This window comes from Callospermophilus lateralis, chromosome 4, assembly GCF_048772815.1.
Source record: "Callospermophilus lateralis isolate mCalLat2 chromosome 4, mCalLat2.hap1, whole genome shotgun sequence".
NCBI lineage: Eukaryota > Metazoa > Chordata > Mammalia > Rodentia > Sciuridae > Callospermophilus > Callospermophilus lateralis.
In genome coordinates, this window is record NC_135308.1 from 19,868,335 (window position 1) to 19,894,349 (window position 26,015).

Here is a 26,015-nt window from a genome sequence, read left to right on the forward strand (position 1 = left end):
TAATCTCTATCTAAAGAGCCATTTAATAATCAGTCGGGTTGGCAATGTCTGCATCTTCCCTCTCCTCCGCTCTAAAGATGTAAATGTTATTGTAATTGGCCATTTTATGGTGCCCATGGACTTTGTTTAGGTAATCGATAATGTCTTAATTGCAAAGACAAAAGTTAGTCGATTACATTTTTCTCTGGAGACTTGCAGACATCCAGTCCCTTGAGCTGTTGCTCTGTCTTTCTTCAAGATTCTTTACTCTGCAGCTTTGTGAAGCAAAGTCTTTAATAAGCAAATTTAACAGCAATTGTATCACTTTAACGTTGCAACTAGACTCCTAACAGATCACAGGAAACATGAGAACTGTTCTTTGAATCTCCTCCATCTCATGTTCCAAGAGAAGATGGTTAATTTTAACTTGATACTTATATTTACCATCTGAAATAAAATATTTGTATAATTGTACTATGTAATATTCATTTTATCTTTCTTTAAAAAATGCAATATGTTTGCATAAAACAGCATAATATGAAACAACGAAATATTTTCCAAGTGCTTTTGATTTGTAATGCAAGTATGAATTCTGCTGGCAATTTTAGTCAAAGGCCAGAATTTACTTCTATAGTCAGAGCCTGGGAGATTTGATTTTAGAAAACCTATCTTTATTACATTTTCTACTTCTAAAGGACTCTGTGTTTTATATTAGTGTCAGGCCGGTTTTGTTCCTCCACGGTGCTTGGAGTTTAAACTAGAAGATTAAAAACAAGATAGGAAACTTTTCTGCTCAGTTATCCCCTTTCCTGTGTGTGTGTGTGTGTGTATGTTTGTGTGTGTGTGTGTGTTGTGTTGTGTGTGTTTATTCTGAGTATTCGAATATTAACTATTAGCAATCCAACCATGTCATTTTTAATTTGGGATGAAATTTGATGATATACATCCAATTCATCGATTTTTTTTCTCATGCAGGAGGAAATTGAAACTATTTTCACACCATTGTAATAACTCCCCTTTAAGCAGAGAGAGGAGCCGCAAAATGATCCATGGTTATCTTTTTTTGTGTCTGTATTGTACTTTTGCTGTCTCCGCTATAACAAATGATAGCAAATGAGATCATACGGAGTTGAAACTCTGGTGGTTGCTATAGGGAAAATATGAATGCAGAATGAAACTTAATATCAGGCAGTGGTGGTATTCCCTATTTGTAGCAGACTTAAAGTAAACACACAGTTAAGTGAAAAAGCCAGAAATTATTCTCCCACTGTATCCCGAGAATAATCTGAGGTTGCATGGGAGAAGAAAATATTTGGGTAACTTGGAAAAAATAATTTAGAAACTAAAGTGTTTTGACAATCAAGTGTTGAGGATTTTGAAAAAGAAAAAATGATCAGTACTTTACCCTTGGATATTTAGGGAATTAAAAAAAATTTTCCTGTAGTTATAAATGTACAGAATGCTTTTATTTTGCTTACTTTTATGTGGTACTAAGGATCAAATTCAGTGCCTCACATGTGCTAGGCAAGCAGTCTGCCACTGAGTTACAGCCCTAGCCCCTATTTGGGAAATTTTTGCAAACAGTCTTTGAAAATATTTGAAACTAAAAATTGAAGGAAAAATAGAGAAGCTTCAAAATAGAATGATAAAAATAACTATTAAAACTAAACTCTAATAATAACAACTGAATAAGTACTAATTAAATAATAATGCATGCTGTATTGCATTTTAAAAAGTATATATTGTTTTTTCATCCTTGGTAGAATTTTGTTTCTTAGTACATTAATTAAAAAGTACATGTTAATCTATATGAACAATTGAGGCTGTGCACCTAGATATAAGATGCTAAGAGAAATATTTTTGTGTGATATTGTGTCTTCATACTAGGAAGGAGTAGGCAAGCTAGGATTGATTTGCCATAATTAGTACTTAAATTTTTGTCAAATATTGTGTTTAAGAAAGGGGAGAAGTATAAGTTTTATTCACAGTATTGGTAGGATTTTTCTGGAATATAGATTCAGAATTATTGATTATATATTTTATCTCTTTCATTATTCCTTTAGATTTTTTTATAATCAGCATTTTCTTTGAGTTCTTTGAATATTGTTATAAATTATTATTTTATAATAGAAACATTTCAAATATTCATAATTTGTTGCATTTGGGCAAAGTCCATTTCAATTTCAACAGGAAAAAAAACCAGGTATACTATGAGCCATAAACATCTTAGATAATTTAAGCAGAACCGAATTAGAATGAGTTTTGAAAACACAAAATGATTTCCAAATGAATTTTACTTAATTTGAGCACATTTCTAACATTAGATTGATTGTACTTTTGTTGTAATCAAGTAAAGAAAGAGTTAATTCTTTAAAAAGTAAAGAACTTTTATGAAGCAATGAAAAATTATCTTTCCTAGAATTGCTCTTGAATTATCTTTACAAAAAGCAGCATCATTCCAAAACAAAGTACAGAATAAAGGTCATGTACAAAGTCTAACTTGAAAGGCTTTGAAAACGTATTCTTGGACCTAAAGAAGAGTAGTGACATATGAGTTTGATTATAGTTTCAAGGATACATTTAAATGCTAGGACTGCATTTAAACATTTCAATATATATAATGATATTACGTTCTAGGTAAATGGCACCCGGTGGTTATTTTTAACATAATTATAGATAGCTGACTGTTTTTCTTTGAAATAAATTATTAAAAAGAAGATATTCATGAAAAAAATGGAATTCTTCATAGTTTAAATCATATTTGCCATAGAACATTCATAATAAACTATTCAAATGAAGATTTGTTTTATTTGTGCCATTAATTGTTCAAATTCACTTTACAGAACCTTGGGTGAATTGCTAAAATGTTTGATTCCTTCTAGTTATTAACATTGTGCTTCTATTGGAATTATTAATGAAAATGAGAAAACATGGTTTGGGGGCATTTAAGAAAAAAATATTAGGGTGATTAAAATATAGAAAAAAGAAAGAAATAGCTATAAGTTCCTTTTCACTGTAGTTTTGGGTTCCTTCCTTCCAGGATTCAAATTACGATCATTTTTACTTTGTGTGTTGTTTTCCTCCATCTTACAGATTGTCTTAAATTTTACCACAATGGACCTATACAAGAGTAGTTTGTGTTGGTATGACTACATTGAAGTAAGAGATGGGTACTGGAGGAAGTCACCTCTCCTTGGTAAGTGCTTACTTATCTCCTATGTGGTTACACAAGTATTCTGTCCTGTACAGAGACCATCCGTTCTCTCAAGGGTCATCTTAGAGTTTAAATGTATGTAGTCTACATTGCTTTTATTTCGACTACCCTTTTCCAACCATACAAAACATACTCAGAGAAATGAATACATTGATTAATTGACTTAAACTAAATTAACTACAAGTAGATTATTTGGATCTGAATGTAATGCTTGAGCATAGCTTTTTCATGTATTAGGGTTATAATGATAATTCTTCAGGATGTTCCTGTTTTTTCAGCTTAATAATTGTGATTTTTTAATTCATAATTTTTTAAACATTTATTTTTTAGTTGTATGTGGACACAATACTATTTTTATTTTATTTTTATGTGGTGCTGAGGATCAAACATTTTGATGAAACAAAAACAAGATCAGGTGTGAATATATTCTGTGGGTGTTCTGTGTTTGCTGAGGCTGTAGAGTGTGTTCTGTCAGGTATTTGATAGGTTCTTCCTGTGCCAAGACGTTGCTAGTTTTTCTTCCAAGAGTTTTTCTGTGGCTGGGAAAACAAAAACACTTGTAGTTTGTGTCATTAGCTGTAGCCAGATTTGGTCCCCATGTAAATCTGCCATCAGTGCTTAACCACAGACCACACTATTAACTTGTATGAGGTGGTTTACTGTTGCCCTGTTTAACTTAGAGGTGAGAGCTGTCGTGAGCATGTGTGCTTATATGTGGATATTTTCTTTATTTCTTTCTTTTTTTTTTAGATTGTGGCTTCTTTTATTTTTAAAAGTAGCTTTGTTTAGCCATGTTGATGTGCTAGACATATTTCATATTTCTTTTTTCTTAACATCCAAAACCTGCTGAATGGACACTCTTAGATTAAAAGTGACAGCAGCCTGAGTAAGTTGGAGATCTGTGGAAATGTTTAAAAATAGGGAAGTAATGAAGAATTGAAGTAATGTGAACAGTCAGGTTGAAGAAAACATTGTCTTGTACGTTTAGTCTCTTAGCCTAGATGAAGCCATATGTTATATACATCTGTGTATTCCAAAGGAAACATTTCATTAAGCTCATATCAAATCTGAAGCTAAAATTTGAGTTATGTCCACCAGACTGATTCAATGTGATATGGTCTTCATGTGAAAAGATTTCTCCACCATTTCTTGTAAAACTTTAGCCGTCAGAGTGCTTGCTCTATATTCATCTGGAAAGGTGTAAGAATTATAAAAACCCAGGAATTATAAAAAAAAGTCCATATCCTCTGAGCGAGAGGTTCATTTTAATAGATTTTCCTGGCAATTTTCATGCATACTATAGCTTAAAATGTACTATAGGTACCTCTAATTCATTTTGCATCTTGGGAAGATATTGTTCTGTCTTTTAACTGTTGATAAATTTGCTTTATTCAAATTGGCTACCAGTTTATACATATTGAAATTATGCCATTTTCAGAGGCACACAAAAGTAGATAGAAATGTCATGTGTTTATAGAATTATTTCATGTGCTTTGTCACATTTAACCATTTGTCATTATGTGAGTTCTTAGAACCCCAAGGTAGACATACAGTAAGCAATGAATTTTTGTGGAAGGATTGCATAAGAAAGGAAGAAACAATAGTTAGTATTGCATCTATTTTTCATTATTTTTACCTCTGGATATGCAATTAGAAGATGTCACATCTCAGACTGAGGTCTTATAGTAATGTTGGTTATTCTGCCTATAATTCCACCAATTGCAGCTTTATAGATGAGATAGTGTATGCAATAAGTCCCTTGGAGTATCCCAGATGTTGTCCTGATGGGTTCTCATTGACCCTGGCTAGAGAACCAACTTCTGTTTGGACCAGGAGCACATTTATCAGCAGGTCACTCTCCTGCTTATTGACCAGATGGAGACTTGAACCAGTGTCTCGAGGGACTTGTGTCATTTCTGTTTTTCACCTTGATGTATCATGGGTCCATCTGTAAATATCCTTTTTGAATTAACTCTTCTTACTACATGTGATGATAATACTGACACCGGTTGTTTGATAGTTTATAAATATATATGAAGAGAATGTTTTATTAACCTTTATTAAATAAATATTAAGGCATTCTGACTCTGATCATTAGGGATAGAGATACTAGCCAAACTAGGTTTTATATGTATAGTTTGTAGCTAATGTAGAAAGCAAGTAGAACACAGAATCATATTTATTTGGTGCTCTTTATTCTTTCATTTCTTTTAGGTAGATTCTGTGGGGACAAGGTGCCTGAAGTTCTTACCTCTACAGACAGCAGAATGTGGATTGAGTTCCGTAGCAGCAGTAACTGGGTAGGAAAAGGGTTTGCAGCTGTCTATGAAGGCAAGTCACATTGAAGTTAAGAAATGAATGTATTTTAGATCTCTCAGCTAAGTGTCCTTTTTTCCCGCCAATTTCATTAGAATGATTTTGTGACCATATTTAAAAGTTTTAAGTTATAACATTTTCTGAACATGCATTTCAATATTCACAAATTATTTTTATAAAAAAATTCTCCAGACATTAAAACTGTTAAAAACAGCCAGTTTTCTTGTATCAATGATATAGTAACAACAAGATGTGCTCAGAGAGGTGTGGGAGAAAAAACCCAAATGGCACAAAGTATTTAAAATTTGTTTCACAATACTATTAAAATAGTATGAAGACATTATTTTCCTTTGTACTGATTTTGTACGTATTTGGTCCCAGCACTGCTGAAATAGTCTATTATAGGAAACGGCACAGAAAGTAATTGTGCACATTTCTAAAGCATGCTTTGTCTAAATCAGAGAGTCAGCATTCGAGGAAGAATTTATTGCATGCTTTGTCCTATGCTTCTCTAAACAATAAGATAGCATTGTGCTTCCTGGCTTTAAAAACAGCCCCTTACTCACCATGTGGTGGACAGCGGAGACCCTTGCATGTATAGGGGTTTAGGTAATTTCCAAGACAGAGATTTTTGCTTCCCTTAAACTTTTGAGTGAATGGAAGCATTTTGTTTTAAAGATTAACTGCACAGTGGTGAAGAGGATTATTTGGATGAAGCCACAGATGTTGAGCACATGATGCTAACTCACTGCCAGAGGCCCATTCAGTTCTGTTCAGGGTGAAGCTTGTCTGCTGATGAGCTGTTTTACCTGCGGTCAAAGCAGTTCAGAGAATCACAGAACAAACTCACATAGAATATATTTATAAAATTCCTAAAGGCTTATATAAGTTTAAAACATATTTATTTTTTCAGGGGTGAAAATGTGACATAAGAGTGATCAACAATTATGTATTCCTTGACTGATAGTGATCTACTGTTTATAGTTAAGAGAACTACATGTTTTACCCTCTAAATCTGCACAACAGTATAATCAGCCAACTCTGATTTTTTTTTTATATATAATCTGGTTTTTATGTTCTTAGTTACAGGAACTGAACTTCAATATTGGCTTAATAGAAAATGAAAATGAAGTGCCATGTCTAATTCTATTTATTTACTTATTTTTTGCTTTCTTCAGCTATTTGTGGAGGTGAGATACGCAGAAATGAAGGGCAGATTCAGTCTCCTAATTACCCTGATGACTATCGTCCGATGAAAGAGTGTGTGTGGAAAATCACGGTGTCCGAGGGCTACCATGTCGGACTGACCTTTCAGGCCTTTGAGGTAAAGTCTATTAGGTGACCTTCATGGGGCATCTTCTCCATAAATGACAGCGGCATTTAAGGGAATCCTCATTAAACCAGTAAAGAAACAGAGAATCGGCCTTTTAATCAGTGAAGAAACAAAGGATCAGCTATAAAATGTAACATCAAGAGTGAAAGGTTTTTTAAAATTTTTTCTCCCTTTCCTCTTTCTACAGACTTTTTTAAGAAGATTAAAGTGAGTTTACATTAACTGTGCTATTTGAATTAGGATGTTTGAAGTGCTGACAATAGGGTTTTATTTTTTTTTTTGACAAATGTGTGGGCTTATTTCACAAGACTACTTGGAGGGTCCGTTAAGTAATAGAATTTTTATTTCTCTTCTAAGAGGTTAAAAGGTAGACAATCTTTTTTGTTGTTGTTGTTGGGAGAAAAATCCATTTTTTATTTATTTATTTATTTATTTATTTTTGCTTTTTACCTGTTAACACAGATCATTGTTTACATCAAATATAGAAATTCAAGTGTTCTTAGGAGTTTTCAACTTCATCAAAAATATTTGTCAGGAAGATCAGAGGCACCATTTTATTATTAGATGAAGGAGTAGAATAAACTAAAGATGAATCAGAATTCTGGATCAAAGTCAGGGTCTCAAACGATTAGGCCCAAGCTGGTTAAAGTGTAATGTTTGGTGGAACAAGAGAAACTGAAGTAATGATATAAAGATAAGAAATGGGGGAATTTTCCAGGGACTCTAGAGCATGTTTGAATCAAATAGTCACTTGAGAAATAGAGGCCAAGGTGAAGAAGAGAAAAGGAACAATGAGATGGTGCTGGATCTAGATGCCATGATTGGAGATTCTCTCTCGGCTGATTAGAAGCTTTATTTACTGTGTAAGTTGTCAAAAGGCAGTAGAGGCTTCGTCTATCAATAGCTAGGTTGCTCTTGCCACCGAGGGCCATGATCAGGGTCCAGTCTCTGGATCTATAACAGGAGCCCCAGGGGAATCTAGACATTTTCATAGGGCCAGAGATCTTCACACTCTCTCTGTAAGCTGGTGTTCTGTATTTCTTTTGTACTTTTCTCTATCTTCTTCCCCTTCCATGTGTCATTCAGTTTCCTAGATATATTTCTCAACATGAAAAAATAAATGTCTCTGCTTTGATCAAGATGTTGTATTTTATGCTCAAAACTACTTTCCATTTTTGGAAATCTTGGTCCTGAAATTATCTGATTCATATTTGAATTTTGTTATTTTATGGACATATAGGAGTGCAAATATTGTTTAGATAGACTAGTTAGATTAGTTAACAAGGAACTAAAATTGAATGAAAGAGTTTCACCTGCAATTCAGACTGGAACTGATTATTGAAAAATCATCTACCCAATGGTCACATTACCTATATTTTGGGATATTTCAAGAATTAAGACATTAGCTGTCTTTCAATATATAACTCATTCGATTATGGAATTCTCTCATTACAGAAATGATGTCAGACAAGGCATTCATCCCATGCATCTAAGAACAAGGAAAGATGAAATTACTGGCTTGGATGTCTGTGGTTTTATTTTTTATGTATCAATGCAGTAACAGTGATATTCTTCAAAAACAGGATAGGTTATGGACAAATAGGAAGCATTTGCAACTAGGCTGTTCCTGACATGTCACTTAATACTTGTTGGCCAATTAAATGAATACATGATTGCTATGCTTTGGAATTGAGAAAAGTCAGGTAATAGTCTGACTGATAATTCATTTTATTTTCTACAGTTTCCTGTCCTTTCTTCATTTTGCCATATATCCCATATGTTTCTGCCTATTTCACTTAGATACTGGGCATATTTCAATGCGTAATAGGTCCCTCATCTCTGAATAACCACACCAAACTCTTTTATCATCCTCATTACAACCACTCTTCCTCAGCTCAGCTGAGTTCTACCTCAGCATTTGGTGTCACCATTTACCTACAGAATATCCTTAATTCTACTTTTTTTTCCCCCCCTTAAGCCTCCTAGTGAGACTATGAGCATATTCCATTAGCTTTGTCTTCAAATTATGCACATACATCATGACTTCATAACAATTTCTGCCTGCCACCCTGTCCTTGTCCTCACCTCTTCGTTTGGAACTCTTGCTGAGTATCTCGGGTCTCAACTCTTTCCCTACCTGTCCTGTTCTCCATAGAATGGCCAGAATGACGCTGTTGCAAATTAAGGTGGATGGTGACGACGTTACTTACAATCACCTTCCTGGTTTACATCAAACCTACAGTAAAATCCAGACTCAGTTATGGAGCAAGAAACTCTGCAATTCAGTCTTAAACATCCTTCTTTCTCTTCCTATGTCAGCCAGCATCCAGGACCTTCCTATGTCATGGCATTTAACACTGATATTTACCTGCCTCTAGATCTTTGCTCTTCTTCCTTCTTCACATCGTTCAGATCTCTGTTTATTGCTTTTTTTTTTTTTTTTTTGATACTGGGGATTGAACATGGAAGCATTTTACCACTGAGCCTCACACCCAGCCCTTTTAATTTTTTTTTGTTTGTTTTTGTTTTTGAGAGAGTTTCACCAAGTTGCTTAGGGCCTCACTAAGTTGCTGAGGCTGGTCTTGAAGTTGGGATCCTTCTGCCTCCAGCTTCCTGAGTTGCTGAGATTACAGGCCTGCACTAGTGTGCCTGGTGTATTGCCTTCTTTAAAAATACTTGCCCAACAATGCTTTAAAATATTTTCTTATCCTACAATTTTTAAACCAGCACTCTTTCATTTTATTTTGTTATATTTACAACAACATTTATGCCATGAATATGTTTGTTTACATAATTATATGTTCATTTATATGTTTACATGTTCATTATTAGTTACAGGAACTGAACTTCAATATTGGCTTAATAGAAAATTAAATTACCCCTACCTCCTAATACTGTCACCTTGGGAGTTAGGATTTCAACGGTGACATTAGATTCATACCTTTCTGGGTATGAATATGTTTCTCCTTAGTTTATACCTTTCTGGGAATTTATGCCACAGTTTCATCTTTCCCAGTATGACCTGGATTTTAATATAAGTAAAGAACATAAGCGTAAGTATCTCTGTTAATGAATATCGGGCATCTTTGAGGAGAGGACCTTTTTTGAGGGACCAAATATTTATACTATTTGAGAAGTGCTTTGGCCTGAATGTTTGCATGCCCTGAAATTTATACTTTGAGATCCTAATTCCCCAGGTGATGGTATTAATGATGGTCTCACTAAAATATGATTGATCACCAAAGGATAAGAATCTTACCTGTTGCTGATGCCAATATCTCCAGCACTAATGACTTTAAGATTAATATTTGGAAACAGAACAGATGAATAGATAGATGTAGGTGTTTGAATGAAAATTAATGAAGTCTCGTGGATGGAAATTAAGATCTCCTTACAGTATCAAAAGTATGTAGGTTTCTATGAAGATACAATCCTAGACAGATAAGTTAGATTTAAAGGACCTGGTAGGCTGTGCGACTGAATTTAGGCTGGAGATCCTGAGTCCCCCTAAATCTGAAACTGATAAGGATTTAGAGTTGCCTAAATCTAGATATAGAAACTGAGCTTAGGCCATTGACCAAGTATCACACCAGCTAGCACTAAAATTCTTGTACACTTGATTTTATTTGCAAATTTGCCTATTCAGTAAAATTTGTGCAAGCCAAAAATAAATATTCATCATGCTTTTTGGATCATTTAAAGTCACGCATAGAGCACCTAACATGGATATTACCAGCTGTGGTGTGCTTTACTGGGAAAACGTGTGTTAGATAAGCCTCACTCAGGAATGAGTCATAGCATTGTTGGCTGTGAGTTTAGTGTTCATGAATTGCCAGTATATTAAGGTGTCCTTAAATAGAAACACACATAAAACAAGGCTATGTACTGATTGGTTGATAAAAATTTTATGACTAGAATCTTACAAAAACCTAACACTATAATTTCCTGGGAGCAATGAATCAATCTGCTAATTCACTGTTCTCAGCAACTTTATAGAACACACTGTAGTTATCAATAATCAGTTGAATATATTTTCTTAATTGTCATACCATGCCTTAGATGATTTATTTAGTCAGTTATCTCTTTACATACTTATTTTTGTTTATACATCATGTTTTAAATTTGCATATTATGTATTTTATATTGAAAATACATAATCAAAGATAGTGCCATCTCAAATTCTCAATGTTTCTTGATTTTGCCTAGCAAAACAATTTTTATTCACTTAGCTTAGTCGTAAACTTTTTTCAAAAACTGTCTTACTTTTCTCCTTTATTCTCTGTTACTCTAAAAAGGCCACTGAGATAAAACTCAACATTCTGTTGAGAGCTACTGTAAAAACAAACTTATTAGATCTCCTTTCTGGGAATTTATGCCACAGTTTCATCTTTCCCAGTATGACCTGGGTTTTAATATAAGTAAAGAATGTAAGCCTAAGTGCTTCCATTAATGCTTATCAGGTATATTTGAGGAGAGGACCTTTTGGGGGAGGGACCAAATATTTATATTACTTGAGAAGAGCTTTGGCCTGAATGTTTGCATGTGCCGAGATTTATACATTGCAATCCTAACTCCCAAGGTGTTGGTATTAGGAGGTGAGGGGGTAATCAGGATGTGATTAGTATCTTAGGTTCCTGTGTAGTCAAGAACCACAGCAGGATGTGATCAGGCCATAAGGGTGGAGCCCTGAGGAATCTGATTAGTGAACTGGTGAAGTAGGCCTAGAGAGCTTCTACCACTGGAGGACACAGTGAGAATGTGCTAACTTGTAGAGGGACCTAACCGGACACTGATCTGCCAGTGCCTTGATCTTGGACTTCCCACCTCCCAAGAGCCACTCTGTCTATGGGAGTTTCTCATAGCATCCTCAGTGGAGTACGATAGGAAACTTTCTCTTTTCTTATTGGATACAGTTTTTTAACACTAGTATATGGAAGTAAATTTGTATATGAACTTAGATTATCTCTGAAATTAATTCAAAGAGTTCATCCTCTGTTCAGCAGAAGTGTTACTTATAAAATTATAAGCCTTAAGTACTCTTTTATTTGAGAACTTTCAGTATGCAGAAATAGAGAAGAGAAAAAAGTTTTGGAGACTGGGAATGTTTACAGGAACAGCTTCAAAGAAATGTCAATAAAATAGAAAAGAAGTGAAATAAACCTGGAGCTGACTTTTGTTTAAACTGAAATCCTCACATACATTAATTCAAGTGGGATTAAGTTTGAGGTACTTGTCAACATTGCTACACATTTGATGATTTGATGATTCTTTCCTTATGAAAACCAGAGATGTTTAACAGCCTTAACCATCGTTGCTACAAGCTTCAATGTTCCTGCATACAACAGGTTTTATCTTATTATTTGGTAAATTGCCCAACTAAAAACACTCTTTTAATTTCTTTAAATATTTGCATTAGCTTACAATAAGTAGTGGTCTTTGTAAATGAACTAAGAAGCCAAGATAAGGATGTCTTAGTTACGTTCTTCTACTTGCTATGCAGTGTTTTGGGGAGTGTGCAGCTAAGATTATGTATTGGTTAATGACTGAAGAAGAGAAGAATTAAGAGCTCTTCAGAAATTGTAATTTAGGCTACAATTGAACTCTGAGAGGTTTGCATTCGTTACTTTAAATAAACTTGCCTAAGTTCACAAAATTGGTAGCATTGTCATTGAAACAAAGTTCCCAGTCTGTGTATTTATCACTGAGTCCTGGTAGTCAAGAACCACCATAGGTATTCTTCAGTATTCTTTCCTTGCATCCAATGCTGTTCCCTCCCAAATGTCTTCATATGTATTGGTATCTGGTATTGCCCATGGTATTGCATGTCAGTCAGTCAGGGACACGTCTACTTCATTCATTGATGTTACACACTGTCAAGTACATACTATTTGTGCATAGAAGTTATTAGTAAAACTATTAAATTCATGAGTAAAAGTAAAATGCTTGTGTCTTGAAGGAAAACAAAAAAGGAAGTGGAGGCATTTAAATAAAGAATTCACATGAAAACAAACTTAACCAAGACCCGGGATGTTGCTTTTAACATTTTGAGTATATTTTCCCCCTTATATAGCTGTAATCATGTATTAATATTAACTCAATATCAAATGCAACTACTGATAAATATTAATTTTATAGAATAACAAAATTAAACATAATTATTTATATTAAGCCTTTTCCCTTTTTGTTCAGGATTCTGTTTGTTGATAGCATTAATTCCTGGATTTTACTTGAGTTTTCTCACTATTAAAATTAACTTAATATTTAATGATAAATGCTCACTTGTATTGCTTGTATTATAGTTTCCTTAATGTTTTCCTCAAGACCAAAAAGCAACCTTAACTTTGTTCTGAGTATATATCATTATGAGTTATATTACCTATAAAAGTTGCATTATTTTAATCAAAATGTTACTTATATTTGATTGTGTAATTAGATTAGATTTTAAAGCTGCATTATAACATTATGTAACAAGTAAAATATACGTGACATGAAATTTACCATCATAATCATTTTGAAGTGTATTTTCAGTAGTTTTAAGTACATTTCACATTGGACAATCAATCTCTAGGACTCTTTTCATCTTGCAAAACTGAATTCTATACCCACTAAACAATAGTTCTCTCAATCTTCCTTCTCCCTTCTCTCCTCTCCCAGTCCCTGGCAGAAATAATTTTCTTCTGTCTCTGTAAATTTCTGTTCTATGTGTGAGTCTAGGTATCTCATATAAGCAGACTTACACATAGAATTTATTTCTTTCATAGTCGGCTTATTTCACTAAGCATAATGTCAAGTTACATCCATATTACAATATATCAAAATATATGTAACATATCAAAATTTCCTTCCTTTATAAAGCTAAATAGCAATTCATTGTATGTATATTTATTCACCTGTACAAGGACTTTTTTAGCTGTGAATCATATTGCTCTGAGTACAGGTATAATTACATATGTTTATTTCTATTACACTATTTTGTATAATGTATGTTGGATGCAAAGCCTGGGTCTGGCCCCTTCCTCTTGGACTGGCTTTCCTTCAGTGTTAGAGTTCATTTGCAAGAACAGCTCAAGAAGCTCTGTACAAATTGGTGGTTTTAAAATGAGAGGTTGACCACTTTTAGCCCAATTTAATTCATTTTACTTTTTGCTAAACAGTAAAACTCACTTTTTTTCTTAGTTCTCTAACTGGCTATTAAAGGTAGAGATCCCCACTGAGTAATGAAATGTAACACTAACCCCTCTGGCTGGCCTTTGGTGGTGTTATTCCTTTTTTGTGTATTTGGACCTATTTCAAGTATCATTTAAATATCAGTTTTCTGAAAAAATGTTCAGAACTTACTATCACTTTCACTGTATTATTTATGACATATTGGGTCTGTTCACTTTGTGATAAACTTGCCACTTTCATATGTAGATTATGCTCTGATTAGATTAAAGTGTGTAATAAATCAGCATCATTATTACAAAACATATTTCTTATGTGTGTGATTGTGCAAGACATTGCATCTGACTCTCAGCTCTTTGAACTGCATCCATGTTTTAATTCAAGGAGAAACTGCTTTTTCTTTTTTATTTATTTATTGCTTTTATATATCATCAACTTTGTTGTTCCTTTTTTCAAGAAGCTTAGTGTTATTGGCGTGACATCAGTGGACTTAATTCACTTTGTATCTTCAGCACATTTATTCTATATATTCATTGATGAAGTGATATGGCACAGGTGGAGAAAATATTGCACAAATGATATAAAAATGACTCACAATTTCACTTATGCTTTCATTCGTCAAGTAGGTGCACTTGACGAAGAATAATTATAATTAATAACAGTGAATCACATTCATTGTACTTGCCTTCCACACAGGATTAAACTGGAAAGGTATACAAACACCATCATCCAATCTTTGAGAAGAGATCTAGGGTTGGTGTTGTGAGGCATAATGCATTTCTAAATATGTTAAGTTCATATAGATAAAAGGCACATTTCATTTCTAAACAACTCAATCAGTAAGACACTGTTATGTGAGTATGCAGTCCATATTTCTCCTCTGTTACCTCCTAATACCAGGTACATAATATTTAGTATATAAATAAAATGAAACCCATAAGTAGGTACTAGTGTAATTAGTCCTAAAATTAGACATTTTTATACATTTAACCATGGAATATCTGAATATCTACACTTTGTGTATCACATATTTAAGTATTCAGGTTTAAGCAGTGAATATATTACAAATTAAAATTTAAAGCGATCTATTGTTTATTGATTAAAATGACAGAGTGTATGATGGACAGGGAAATATCAATTTTTTTTTAATCATTGAAAAATTTTTTTCATTTTTAATAGTGTCTATTTTGTTTGCCTGTGAGTAGTACAATTTTAAATGCAACTGTTGTCTTAAAATACTAATTGTAAGACCTTTGCAATTAGCTTACTAATTTTTATTCTAGCATGCCTTTTGATATGAATATGATTTAATTTTTATTAAAGGACCTTCTCCTGCAAGGAGTTTTTTCTTGTGCATTTTCAATTCCTTTCCTCTTTTGCCTTGTTCTTTTCCTACCCTTTTCCAATATGATTTATGAATTGGGGCAGTTTATTCTATGTTGCTCTAAGCAGCTGAGGATAGATAGTTGGTTTTTCATCTGCATTCTTGTTACTGTTTAGTGTTGATTTTTTTTCTTTTGTTTTTAGGAAAAATGTGTGCATTTATGATTCACATGCTCAGTGATCCCCTACCCTTTAATATCACTAAGAATTGCTACCACTACCCCATTCCCAATTCTCATACTCCTTACCTTGTTTCATATTTTTTCATGGAACTTGACACTTTCTATTATATTCTGATTTGATTGCATATTTTTTGATTATGTACTCTTATTCCTTTTCCATCTTCCCACTAGAAGAATGTAAGATACAGAAGGGCAAAGTTCTGGTATTTTGCTAAATGGTATACACCAAATTTTGAAAAGAGTACCTAGCTGAGAGTAGGTCCTGAATGTTTGTTGAAAAATGAATGAATTCTCTTTTGTGGTTGCAGGAAAGAAAACGGCAAATGTAGCACATACTCTTACATCTAAATCTGTGCTTCTAATAAATTTATTTCCTGGTTGTCTTTATGCTACTTGTTTTGAAGACTATCACTGGTAATGCATTGATGGATTGGGAAAGGGAGTTTTCAACCAACTATATCAGCAGTTTCATGCATTCAGATTGTAATTCTATGAATGAGTCTAATTCCAGAATAAATAGAATCTCTGATATTAGTTTTATAATGGGAGAAATCCATCAACTAATGAATTATATATTGAATAATAGTTGACAAGATGTAAGAGTGTTAATGGTTTTTAAATTATAGATGCCTTTCCTTTACAACTTCAAATAACTAATAAACAGTTGAGACTTCAGGGATAATACCCAATTTTTATGAAAAAAATGTTAAAAGTAAAAATTTTATTCAGAATTTGTCTTATTATTTTTATAGTAATTTGTACATTTTTTGTTCTGTTGTTTTTAGAAATTAAGGGCCAGATTCTTCATGAACAAGAGTACTCTATGAAGTGTTAGGTTCATGAACAAGAGTCAGGCTGACATTCTGATCTAATATTTGCATTTAGTTATTAAGGAAAGGGAAATTATGGGGGTTAAAAAGAGTGTGTCAATGTAAAAGGGCTCATCCAGACAAGACCGTGTTACTTTGAGAAAAAGAAAGCCAGCCTAATATGGTGGCACATTCCTGTAATCCCAGAGAATTGGGAGGCTGTGCCAGAGGATCACAAGTTCAAAGCCAGACTCAGCAACTAAGTGAGGCCCTAAGCAATTTAGTAAGACCTTTTTTTTTTTTTTTTTAAATAGAAACCACTGCTGATTCTACAAGATAGAAGTCTTTCCATACCTAGCCATGCTGATTATGGATAAAGAATGTTATACACAAGGAAGAACTGTCATCGCATGTTATCAGATTTTTTATTCAGATTTTCCTATTGGCCCTAACCCACATGGTTATATTTCCATACAATTTTATGATTTTAAAAGTCCTTTATTCAAATGCAACATGTGCACTTATGAGAAATATTTACTGCATTCACTTAAGTAACTTTTGTATTAACAAGTCAGTTCTATGGCACTGAGAGTACATAATAATCTTATAAAATTGTTTTTTGTATTAATGAGGTCATGTTCACACATTTTTACTGTTGTAGATTGAAAGACATGACAACTGTGCCTATGACTACCTAGAAGTTCGAGATGGAAACAGCGATAATAGCCCTGTGATAGGTCGTTTCTGTGGTTATGATAAACCTGAAGACATAAGATCTACCTCCAATACCTTGTGGATGAAATTCGTTTCTGACGGGACCGTGAATAAGGCAGGGTTTGCTGCTAACTTTTTCAAAGGTAATTTGCAGTAATGTGCAAACATGAGATTTTTTTTTTTTCAGGGAGAATTGTATTATTGATCTTAAAGTTGGGGGAAAACTGGCTTGTGGTTGTATTAAAAGTTGAAGTATGCACTGTTTATAAAGATATTTGGTGAATTTTGATGGGAAAGGTAACTAGTGAAATACTGGAGTTTGGAACTTCATAGCACAGGGCAGAGATGCTGTTAGGATGGCTACCATATGTTCTTTATGAAATAGTCAAAATAACAAAATCCAGAAAGGGATATACAGAGAGGAAGAAAATATTTACAGTACATGAGTATATGTAATAAACAAAAAATCCGTAACCAGAAGGGAATTTATTGACACATCAGTTGATACATCAGTTTATCTCCAAGTGCCAGCATGTCTAAAGAATCACTTCCAGAATGGTGTTCTTCCACACTGGAAAGAATTTACATCTTCTTTAGCGAATTATTCTGATGCCTAAAATGTCTTTATGACAAAGAATTATTGCTGATCAGCTTTAATTTTGAATTGCATAACTGCATTTTTATTTTTATCTCACATATTTGATGTATTTTATAAAGGTAAAATGAAAACTACTTTTATGTAAATACAAACATCAAACATGCCTATGGGAAATTTGAAGACATTTATATTAAGTGTGTCATTGTTGAATAAAATTTCCTATGAGTGGAGCAAACAATTATCTCTACACTGCTTTTTATAGGATAAATGAAGCAATCAATATGTATATGTCAAAATTTATTGATAGACATCTAAATATTTTCCTTATTTCAAGAACAACAGTAAATGAATTTTCCCTGAGAGTTACTTAAGTATTCATCATATGAATTGAAATACAGAAAAACTTGATGCTCTAACTATATGAATCCATCAAAGTGTAAAATTTTTCTGTATGTGTTATATTTCACAAAAAAATGGGCTGCCAACATTTTTCCTGTGATATTTATGTATATTTGGTTATCAAAAAATACTTAGTGTTTTGCTGACAGATAATTTCACCAGAGGATATTTACAATTTGCCTAATTCACATTAAGTTATTTCTGGAAAGCAAGATATGGAGTATATTCTGTCACATACATTTTTAAAAATAGTATCTATTTTTCAGACATTTTCATATACAATTTAAGTAGCATATACATTTGTGAAAATATTGAATTATTATGTTATACATCAAAATGTCCTTATAAGAAACAGCGAATATAAGTATTTATAGTAAACACTTTAAAGAGATCCAGTCAACTTTTAAGTTTTTTTGTAAGAATATTAATTTATAATATATTTGCCACATTATGTTTCTTAATAATGATATTTTTTAAAAAACTTTTTATGCCTGTAATGGGAGGCTGAAGCAGGAGAATGGCAAGTTTGAGGCCAGACTCAGCAACTTAGCAAGACCTTCTGCAACTCAGTGAGACCCTGTCTCAAAATAAAAAATACAAAGAGATGGAGTTTTAACTCAGTGTCAGAGCAGCCCTGGGTTCAATCTCCAGTATGAAGGAATAATTTTATGTGTGTGTGTATGATGCTGAAGATTTATCTCGGCTGGTCTCACACATGCTAAGCTTGTACTCTATCACTGAACTATATTTCAGTGACCCCTAGAATCATTTTTTGAGATTCATCTAGCAAATTATACTATGAAATTAATAGGGAAACTATGCTTTTTCAGTAAGTTTTTCTATTTCATTCTGAACAACCTCTAAGATTTGACAAGTCTCATTTGACCTGAAATTCAGGGAAAAAAAAAAAAAACCCACAAACACACACTGTCTTGGAGAAGGTACTGTTCCATTGACCCTGTCCTAGTTTTCTCTTGGTTCTTCCACAATTCTTAGGAGGTTACAGACATGAGCCTTCTGTGTGATCCATCAAGGGCTTATACATTGTTCCTGCTCCTTTCCCAAAGAAATGAATCGTCTTTGTTTTATTTAGAGCCAATAAGCATCAGATTTACAAAATTTTTTGCACCCTACCATGTAAAGACAAAACACCCTACTTGTTCTGTATCTCTCACCATTTTTATAGAGGAGGACGAGTGTGCCAAACCTGACCGAGGAGGCTGTGAGCAGCGCTGTCTGAACACTCTGGGCAGCTACCAATGCGCCTGCGAGCCTGGCTACGAACTGGGGCCTGACCGGAGAAGCTGTGAGGGTAGGGCTGGATTGCCACAGTGCTGCCTGCCTGGAGACCCCTGCCCATCTCTTTCCTTCATGTATTCTCATTCTCTTGTCTCTCTCTTTCCTTTATGTTCACTCCACTCACAGTCAGGGCTGCTGTGAATCTTTGCCTGGATTCTTGTTAGAGATCAGTCCCTTTCTCCTTTGGTCACCAGGCCCATAATGGATGGATGGATGGATGGATGGATAGATATAGATAGATACATACATACATATTGATTTCTATCTCTATCTAGATCTAGTTTTGTATCCATCCCTCCATGCATCCATCCATTGGTCTATTCATCATTGTTTTTATCTTTTTTTTAACATAGTCTATGAATGTCTCCCTTATTAAGATGACAAGTCAGAATCTGAACCATCTTTGTATCTTTAACATCTAGCACAGTCAGAGCAAAGCATTTAGCATAAAGCTAAATGCACATTTTGTGAATATATGATTTCTTAAATCATCACTTGTCATGGTTTTCTGCATTTTCCCTTCACGATCTAACATGAGGTTTGCCATACAGTGTTTTGTTCCCATGGCTTAAGATCCCTTTCCTAAGAATTCAAAGCTTCCTCTTTTTCACCTTCCCTCCTCCACCCTCTTACAGACCTTCATTAACAGACGGAAGAAATTGACTGCTCTTCCTTCTTATGGTCAATTTCTATTTTATTTCTCTTTAAAAATTCTGTTAAATTTATCTACCTAGAACTTGTAGCAATTTACTATTATTTGTATCCATGTACTAACTTATTTTTGGTTTTGCTCACCAAGAAGCAAGTCTCTAGAAAGTGAGCACCTTGTTCTCCACTGTGTCTGTAACAGGATGAAAGTGGCAAAAGCAGCAAAACTGTTTGCTTAAGGAATAAGTGTCACACCCTTGATGGCCTATTTCTTAAAAAAAAAAAAAAAAAATCAGTCTCCCTATTTCTTCTTGTGAGTTTGAACTTTGTCTGGCTTTCAAAAGTCTCCATCCTACCTGTTAAACTACTAATCCTCCTCTCCTAGAATGAAAATGACATAGTTACAAAGTAGATGTAGTATTATTTCAGAAGAGAACAATGTATATCAATCATAAAAGAACATGACCATTATTTATATGTGGGTCCTAGAAACAAACATTTTACTTCATGGTCATTTGCCAAAAACTGATAAAAGCGAATGTTCAGGTAGTATTTTTGCATACTTATAAATATGGCAATATATATGCACATGCATATGTGCACAAAGGCAAAGAAAGAGGCCAGTTATCTTTATGTAACTCTGGACTCCCTAGGAGTTAATTAATTATACTGTGTACAATATATGTCCTTTTCTCTCAACTTGCTTTTGGAAAACATGATTTTGCAAATTTTGGTATCGATAGGAAAGAGAAGAAATATAAATAGGTCATCCCAAAGGAAAGAAAACCAGTTGTTAAGTAGATTTTTTTTTTTTTTTGGAACAAGTATGTTCTGTTTACTGCAATTTATCTTGTTTGTTAGCTTACATAATAGCATTACTTGTTTTGGAAAAAATAGTTTGAGAAAATAAATAATTGATTTTGGTCTTATTGCCATGAAACTGTATTATGATATTTATCTATCGATGTACATTTCTTAATTCCCACAACAGCATTATCAATTCTTGAAAAAAAAAGTTTTTTTTTCTTAATTCTATAGTAGCCAAGACACTGTGGTAGTCATTATACTCATTTAAAAGTTAAGAAACCCATTTTATATTGCTTGACCAACTTTCAAGTGATTTAAAATGTGGTAGTACAGTCATAATCTACTTTGTTCTAAAGCTATAAGATAGCAGTTTATAAATAGGATTTGATGATTAAAATAGTTGTATTAAAAGCTAAGGAGCAGAGAGTGCAGTTATTAGATTTTGAAATCCTGAAGATGGTTGAAATTTAACGTTGGGATGTTGAGGTAACAGTGGAAAAGGGGGTCAGAAGGGGGTGATGTTATTAAGCAAACCTTTTCCTTCTTTTTAGCTGCTTGTGGAGGACTTCTATCCAAGCTCAATGGCACCATCACTACCCCCGGCTGGCCTAAAGAGTACCCTCCCAACAAAAACTGTGTGTGGCAAGTGGTTGCACCAACTCAATACAGAATTTCTATGAAGTTTGAATTTTTTGAATTAGAAGGAAATGAAGTAAGTGAACCATACATACCATGCATTTGAATTATACTTTGGGAATTACTAAGGCAAACTGGCAAAGATTTAAAAAAATGAAAAAGAAAAAAGGTTCTATTATAATTATGTAGGTGTTGTAATGTTTCTTTGTTCTGTTGCTCATTTCTGTAACTGATTATAATTGTTGTTGATGTTGGATGATATTTTAGACAATTTCTGGGAGATTGAAAATCAGCCAAAGGGAGCTTTTATTCAGCAGATTTAATACACACTATTTTCCTGATTTATTAAATAATTACAGCGTATTTAAGGTCAACTTCATGCCACATAGACTTTGTTTTAAAAAAATAACATCAGGATCCACACAAAAATATAAGTATGGGAGAATGTGGAACATTTTGTTTGTAGGAATGGATATATTCCATTAATGAAGAATTAAGAGAAATAATAATTAGAAAGAAGGAAAAATTGGAGGTTAAAAACAAGAAGAGGCAAATATTGAAATGCATAAACAAAATTATGTATAAAGCCCACAAATAGTCCCAATAATCATTGTCCCAGGGACAGTGATACATTGTAGTTTTGTTCTCTTCTCTGTGTGGCATTTCATTATGAAGTTTGCTCCTGGTTCATCAATAAGGGAATGGGCTGGGGATGTGGCTCAGTGGTAGGCTGCATACCTACTGTGCTCACTGGCTGAGTTCACTGCCCAGTACTGCGAAAGAAAAGAAAAGGAATATTTGTTTTTTAGCCTCAGTAACATTTGTACTTAGTTGACACCATCTTTTCTTTACAAAATATAGCATACATTGCAAAGATACAGTTTTCTGTCAGGTGGTCACATTAAAATAAGTGAGATCATTTATTTGAAAAATCCTTTGTGCTAATAGACACTAAACACACACTAAATTCAAATGGGCTGTCAGACTCGGAAATAAGAATATTTCAAAAAATGTCCTGGTCAACGCTTATTTAATTCAAGAGAAAACGTGATAAACACTTGTTTTGTTTGATCGTTCTTACTTTCTGTTCTTATTTTTTTCTGCTTTTCAATTTTGCTTACTCTTCAATGAACATGATTTAACACTTCTAAATATGATAAAATTAATTCATAAAAATTATTATGTCTTTATTATATTTCTGTCAAAACACAAAGTGTGAGAACAGAAATATATCTGGGAAAGTCATTGTTGGGAATATTTGTGGATTTTACATATAATTTTGCTTTTATATAATTATCTTTCCCTGTTCTTTTTTTAACCTCCTATTTTTTCCTTCTTTTTAATCTGTTTTCTGTCTGTAGTAGCCAAAGTACTTCTGTGCATTTCAAAAATCTCTTTCTAGGGTTTTGTTACACAATAGATGACTTTTGTTCTCTTTTAAAGGAGACTAAAGTTTGAATTTATATATTTTAGATAATTGTAGAATCTTAAAACTCAATGGACCTTTTGAGATTATTTTTCAACATTATGTATGAGTTGTATGATGGGATACACTGCAGTTTATCCTTTTAATATATTTTATCCAAATGGAACATCTTTTTCCTTTTGTGACTACTTCAAATTTGAGGAAATGTTAAAATGAAGACAAATTTTTTTATGGTATTTTTGGAAAAGCTTTTATTGAGTTAAAATTCTTGAAAATGGGATTTCTCTATCAATTTCTGTGATTTGACATGAACTGAGTATTGAATGACTTCTACTCTCATAGTTTTCCCTAAAGCTATTAGTTGCAGCAAGTGAGATATTTTGAATTCATTAATTGGTACATGTTTCTGAGAAGACTAGAGAGAGATTTACATTCAGGATGAAGGAGGGCAGTGATTTACATAAATGGGGCACTGTCTTCTAAAAGCATTGTTCTCATAATAATGGTCATAGTTCACATAAGGACCCTTTACAAACTTTATTAACATATCCCAGAACTCTGTTTATAGTGGTGGTACCCTGTGAGAAGCCATCACAGAATTCTGCATGTTTTCTGAATATCTATGCTGTTATGATCAGAGGCCTGAGCAAACACTTGAATTTCAGAAAAATGGGTTAAGTTTAAACCTTCATTCTTTTCTTCTTTATACTGAGATACCAAAGGAAAGTCAATGAGAAAGAACTTTAGCCCTATGAATATGCTCCTATAATATACTGAAGACCTCTTTAAACAAAAATCTCAGTTTTAACAAAGTAAGTAGAAAAGTTATCTCATTTTTCCTAGCATCATTTTGCTTATTTATCACCTAATTAATATCACCAGTAATTTGAGTTGACATAGTTCAAAGAACACATCATGCCCCAGGGTTCAATCATGTGCATTGTTAAACCTTTCTAATTACACATTTACATAATAAGGTCATTCATGTAAGATGTGTTCTTTAGAATGTGCCCTATTGGAACTTTGGAAAAGTGTATCATGGAACATTTGAGAGCCATAAATTGCTTAAGACTACCTGGCACTCACCTTCTTCCACTTGGGTATTGTTAGTGTATTACATATAAATCAGAATGAGTAGATCTCAATTTGGTATATATTCCTGCCTCCATTCCACTGAACAGAATTGCTATTGGTTTGTGATCCAGCTGTAAACCTACAAATACCATATACCTACAAACTTGAAAAAATTAAGAAACATCAGTAATTTTCATAAATTTGAAAGGAAACTGACTTTTTTTTATTATATACCAAGGGTCTGTCTTTCCCTTTGAAAGTGAGTAATGGTGTTGTTATGATCAGAATGTCATGTTTCCATGACACAGAACAGGACTAAGCCAGACTCTGTCCACCCCCATACTCCATGTTTGATAACTATATTTTGGACAAGTTATATAAAAAAATTCTGAACCTCAGTTTTCTCATCTCTACAATGGAAAGGATTATTTCTGTTGCTAGTGTTTGATAGACTCAATCTAATATTCTATTATATAATATTATACTAATATTATGTACATGACCTGCCATGTTTTGTAGAAAATAGAATACTGTATAAATAATTTTGCAGTTCCTTTTGAAATTTAAAGCAATTAAGAAAAAATCAGAGATTGAAACCAGGAGTAGTGGTGCACACCTGTAATCCCAGCAGCTCAGGGGGCTGAGACAGGAGGATTGCAAGTTCAAAGCCAGCCTTAGCAACAGCGAGGGGCTAAGCAACTCAGTGAGACCCTGTATCTAAATAAAATACAAAATAGGGCTGGGGATGTGGCTCAGTGGTCAAGTGCCCCTGAGTTGAATCCTTGATAAAACAAACAAACAAATAAATAAAATAAGAAGTTTTTTAAAAATGAAAAAGTGACAAACTGCTGCTCTTCTGCCCATAATCACCATCATCTCAACAAACATTCATCTGAATTCTCCTTATGATTTTTGTCTTTTTTAAAAAAAAATATAGTCACTTGCCACAAAGAAACAAGCATGTCAGTGTATATACAATCTAGAAGACATTCACAACAAAATTATTCTCTATCTTTCATACTTTTTATCTCAGAGTTGAACCATGTTCTTGATTTTCTTTAACCTGTCATTTCCAGTTTGACTACCATGGGAGTAAACAGGTAAAAACAAGATATGCTTCTCAAATAAATATCAATCATCTGGTACTATTGGTCTAGTGACTAGGACCACTGTGTTTTTTTTCCAGGTTTGCAAATACGATTATGTGGAGATCTGGAGTGGTCTTTCCTCCGACTCTAAACTGCATGGTAAATTCTGTGGCGCAGAAGTGCCGGAAGTGATCACATCCCAGTACAACAACATGAGGATTGAGTTCAAATCTGACAATACCGTATCCAAGAAAGGCTTCAAAGCACATTTTTTCTCAGGTATAAGTATTAACATGTTGTATGTGTATGTTACTGATATTCAACATGGATGGGCTTAAATTTATGATCTTTTCTTCACAGTTTACTGTTGATAAACTTGGAAGCACAAAGAATAAATGATGATTTATCCTATTATTAACATTTTTTACATAAGATATTAATAAAAGGAGCACTGATGAAAGGTTGACCCAAAATGATTAGATTTTGTATAAATAAAGTCTGGTACAAATAACACAAAAATGATATAATACTTCCAAGCAGTGACTAGTTGTTACAGATATATGGGAATAATGATACCAGACTACTGGACAGTGGAATATTTTTCAACATTTTTTTTTTTTGGAAAATGTGTTCTTATTTTTAGACTCTTTCATTTTGCAGCATATTTCTTCTTGTTATTGCTATATTTACATTCTTATTTTTAGGCCAGTAACAACATCATATTTGCCTTGTTGCTATAGGCATAATTGTAGAAAGAGACTGAGAAATATGGAATTATAATTTTATTTCAAATAACATAGGATGGGGTATACTTAATGTTTTATACTTCTGTGTTTGGAAATTGGCAACCAATTCAGAATACAATAAATAAAAACTTGCCCAATTTTACAAAAACATATAGAAACGTGAAATTTCCCTAGTTTCTCAATCTCAGAATGATTCATTA

At 33.4% G+C, this 26,015-nt stretch overlaps 1 protein-coding gene across 1 annotated transcript in view; it reads left to right on the plus strand.

The window, feature by feature from the left end:
* The window catches only part of Tll1 (tolloid like 1), a 192,398-nt gene that overhangs the window by 136,266 nt on the left and 30,117 nt on the right, over positions 1 to 26,015 (plus strand). Inside the window, exons 10-16 of the mRNA XM_076852346.1 lie at positions 3,073 to 3,175; positions 5,408 to 5,524; positions 6,688 to 6,833; positions 17,042 to 17,237; positions 19,278 to 19,403; positions 21,397 to 21,557; positions 25,168 to 25,348. Coding sequence (XP_076708461.1) covers positions 3,073 to 3,175; positions 5,408 to 5,524; positions 6,688 to 6,833; positions 17,042 to 17,237; positions 19,278 to 19,403; positions 21,397 to 21,557; positions 25,168 to 25,348 — 1,030 coding nt within the window. The remainder of the gene's footprint in view (positions 1 to 3,072; positions 3,176 to 5,407; positions 5,525 to 6,687; positions 6,834 to 17,041; positions 17,238 to 19,277; positions 19,404 to 21,396; positions 21,558 to 25,167; positions 25,349 to 26,015) is intronic.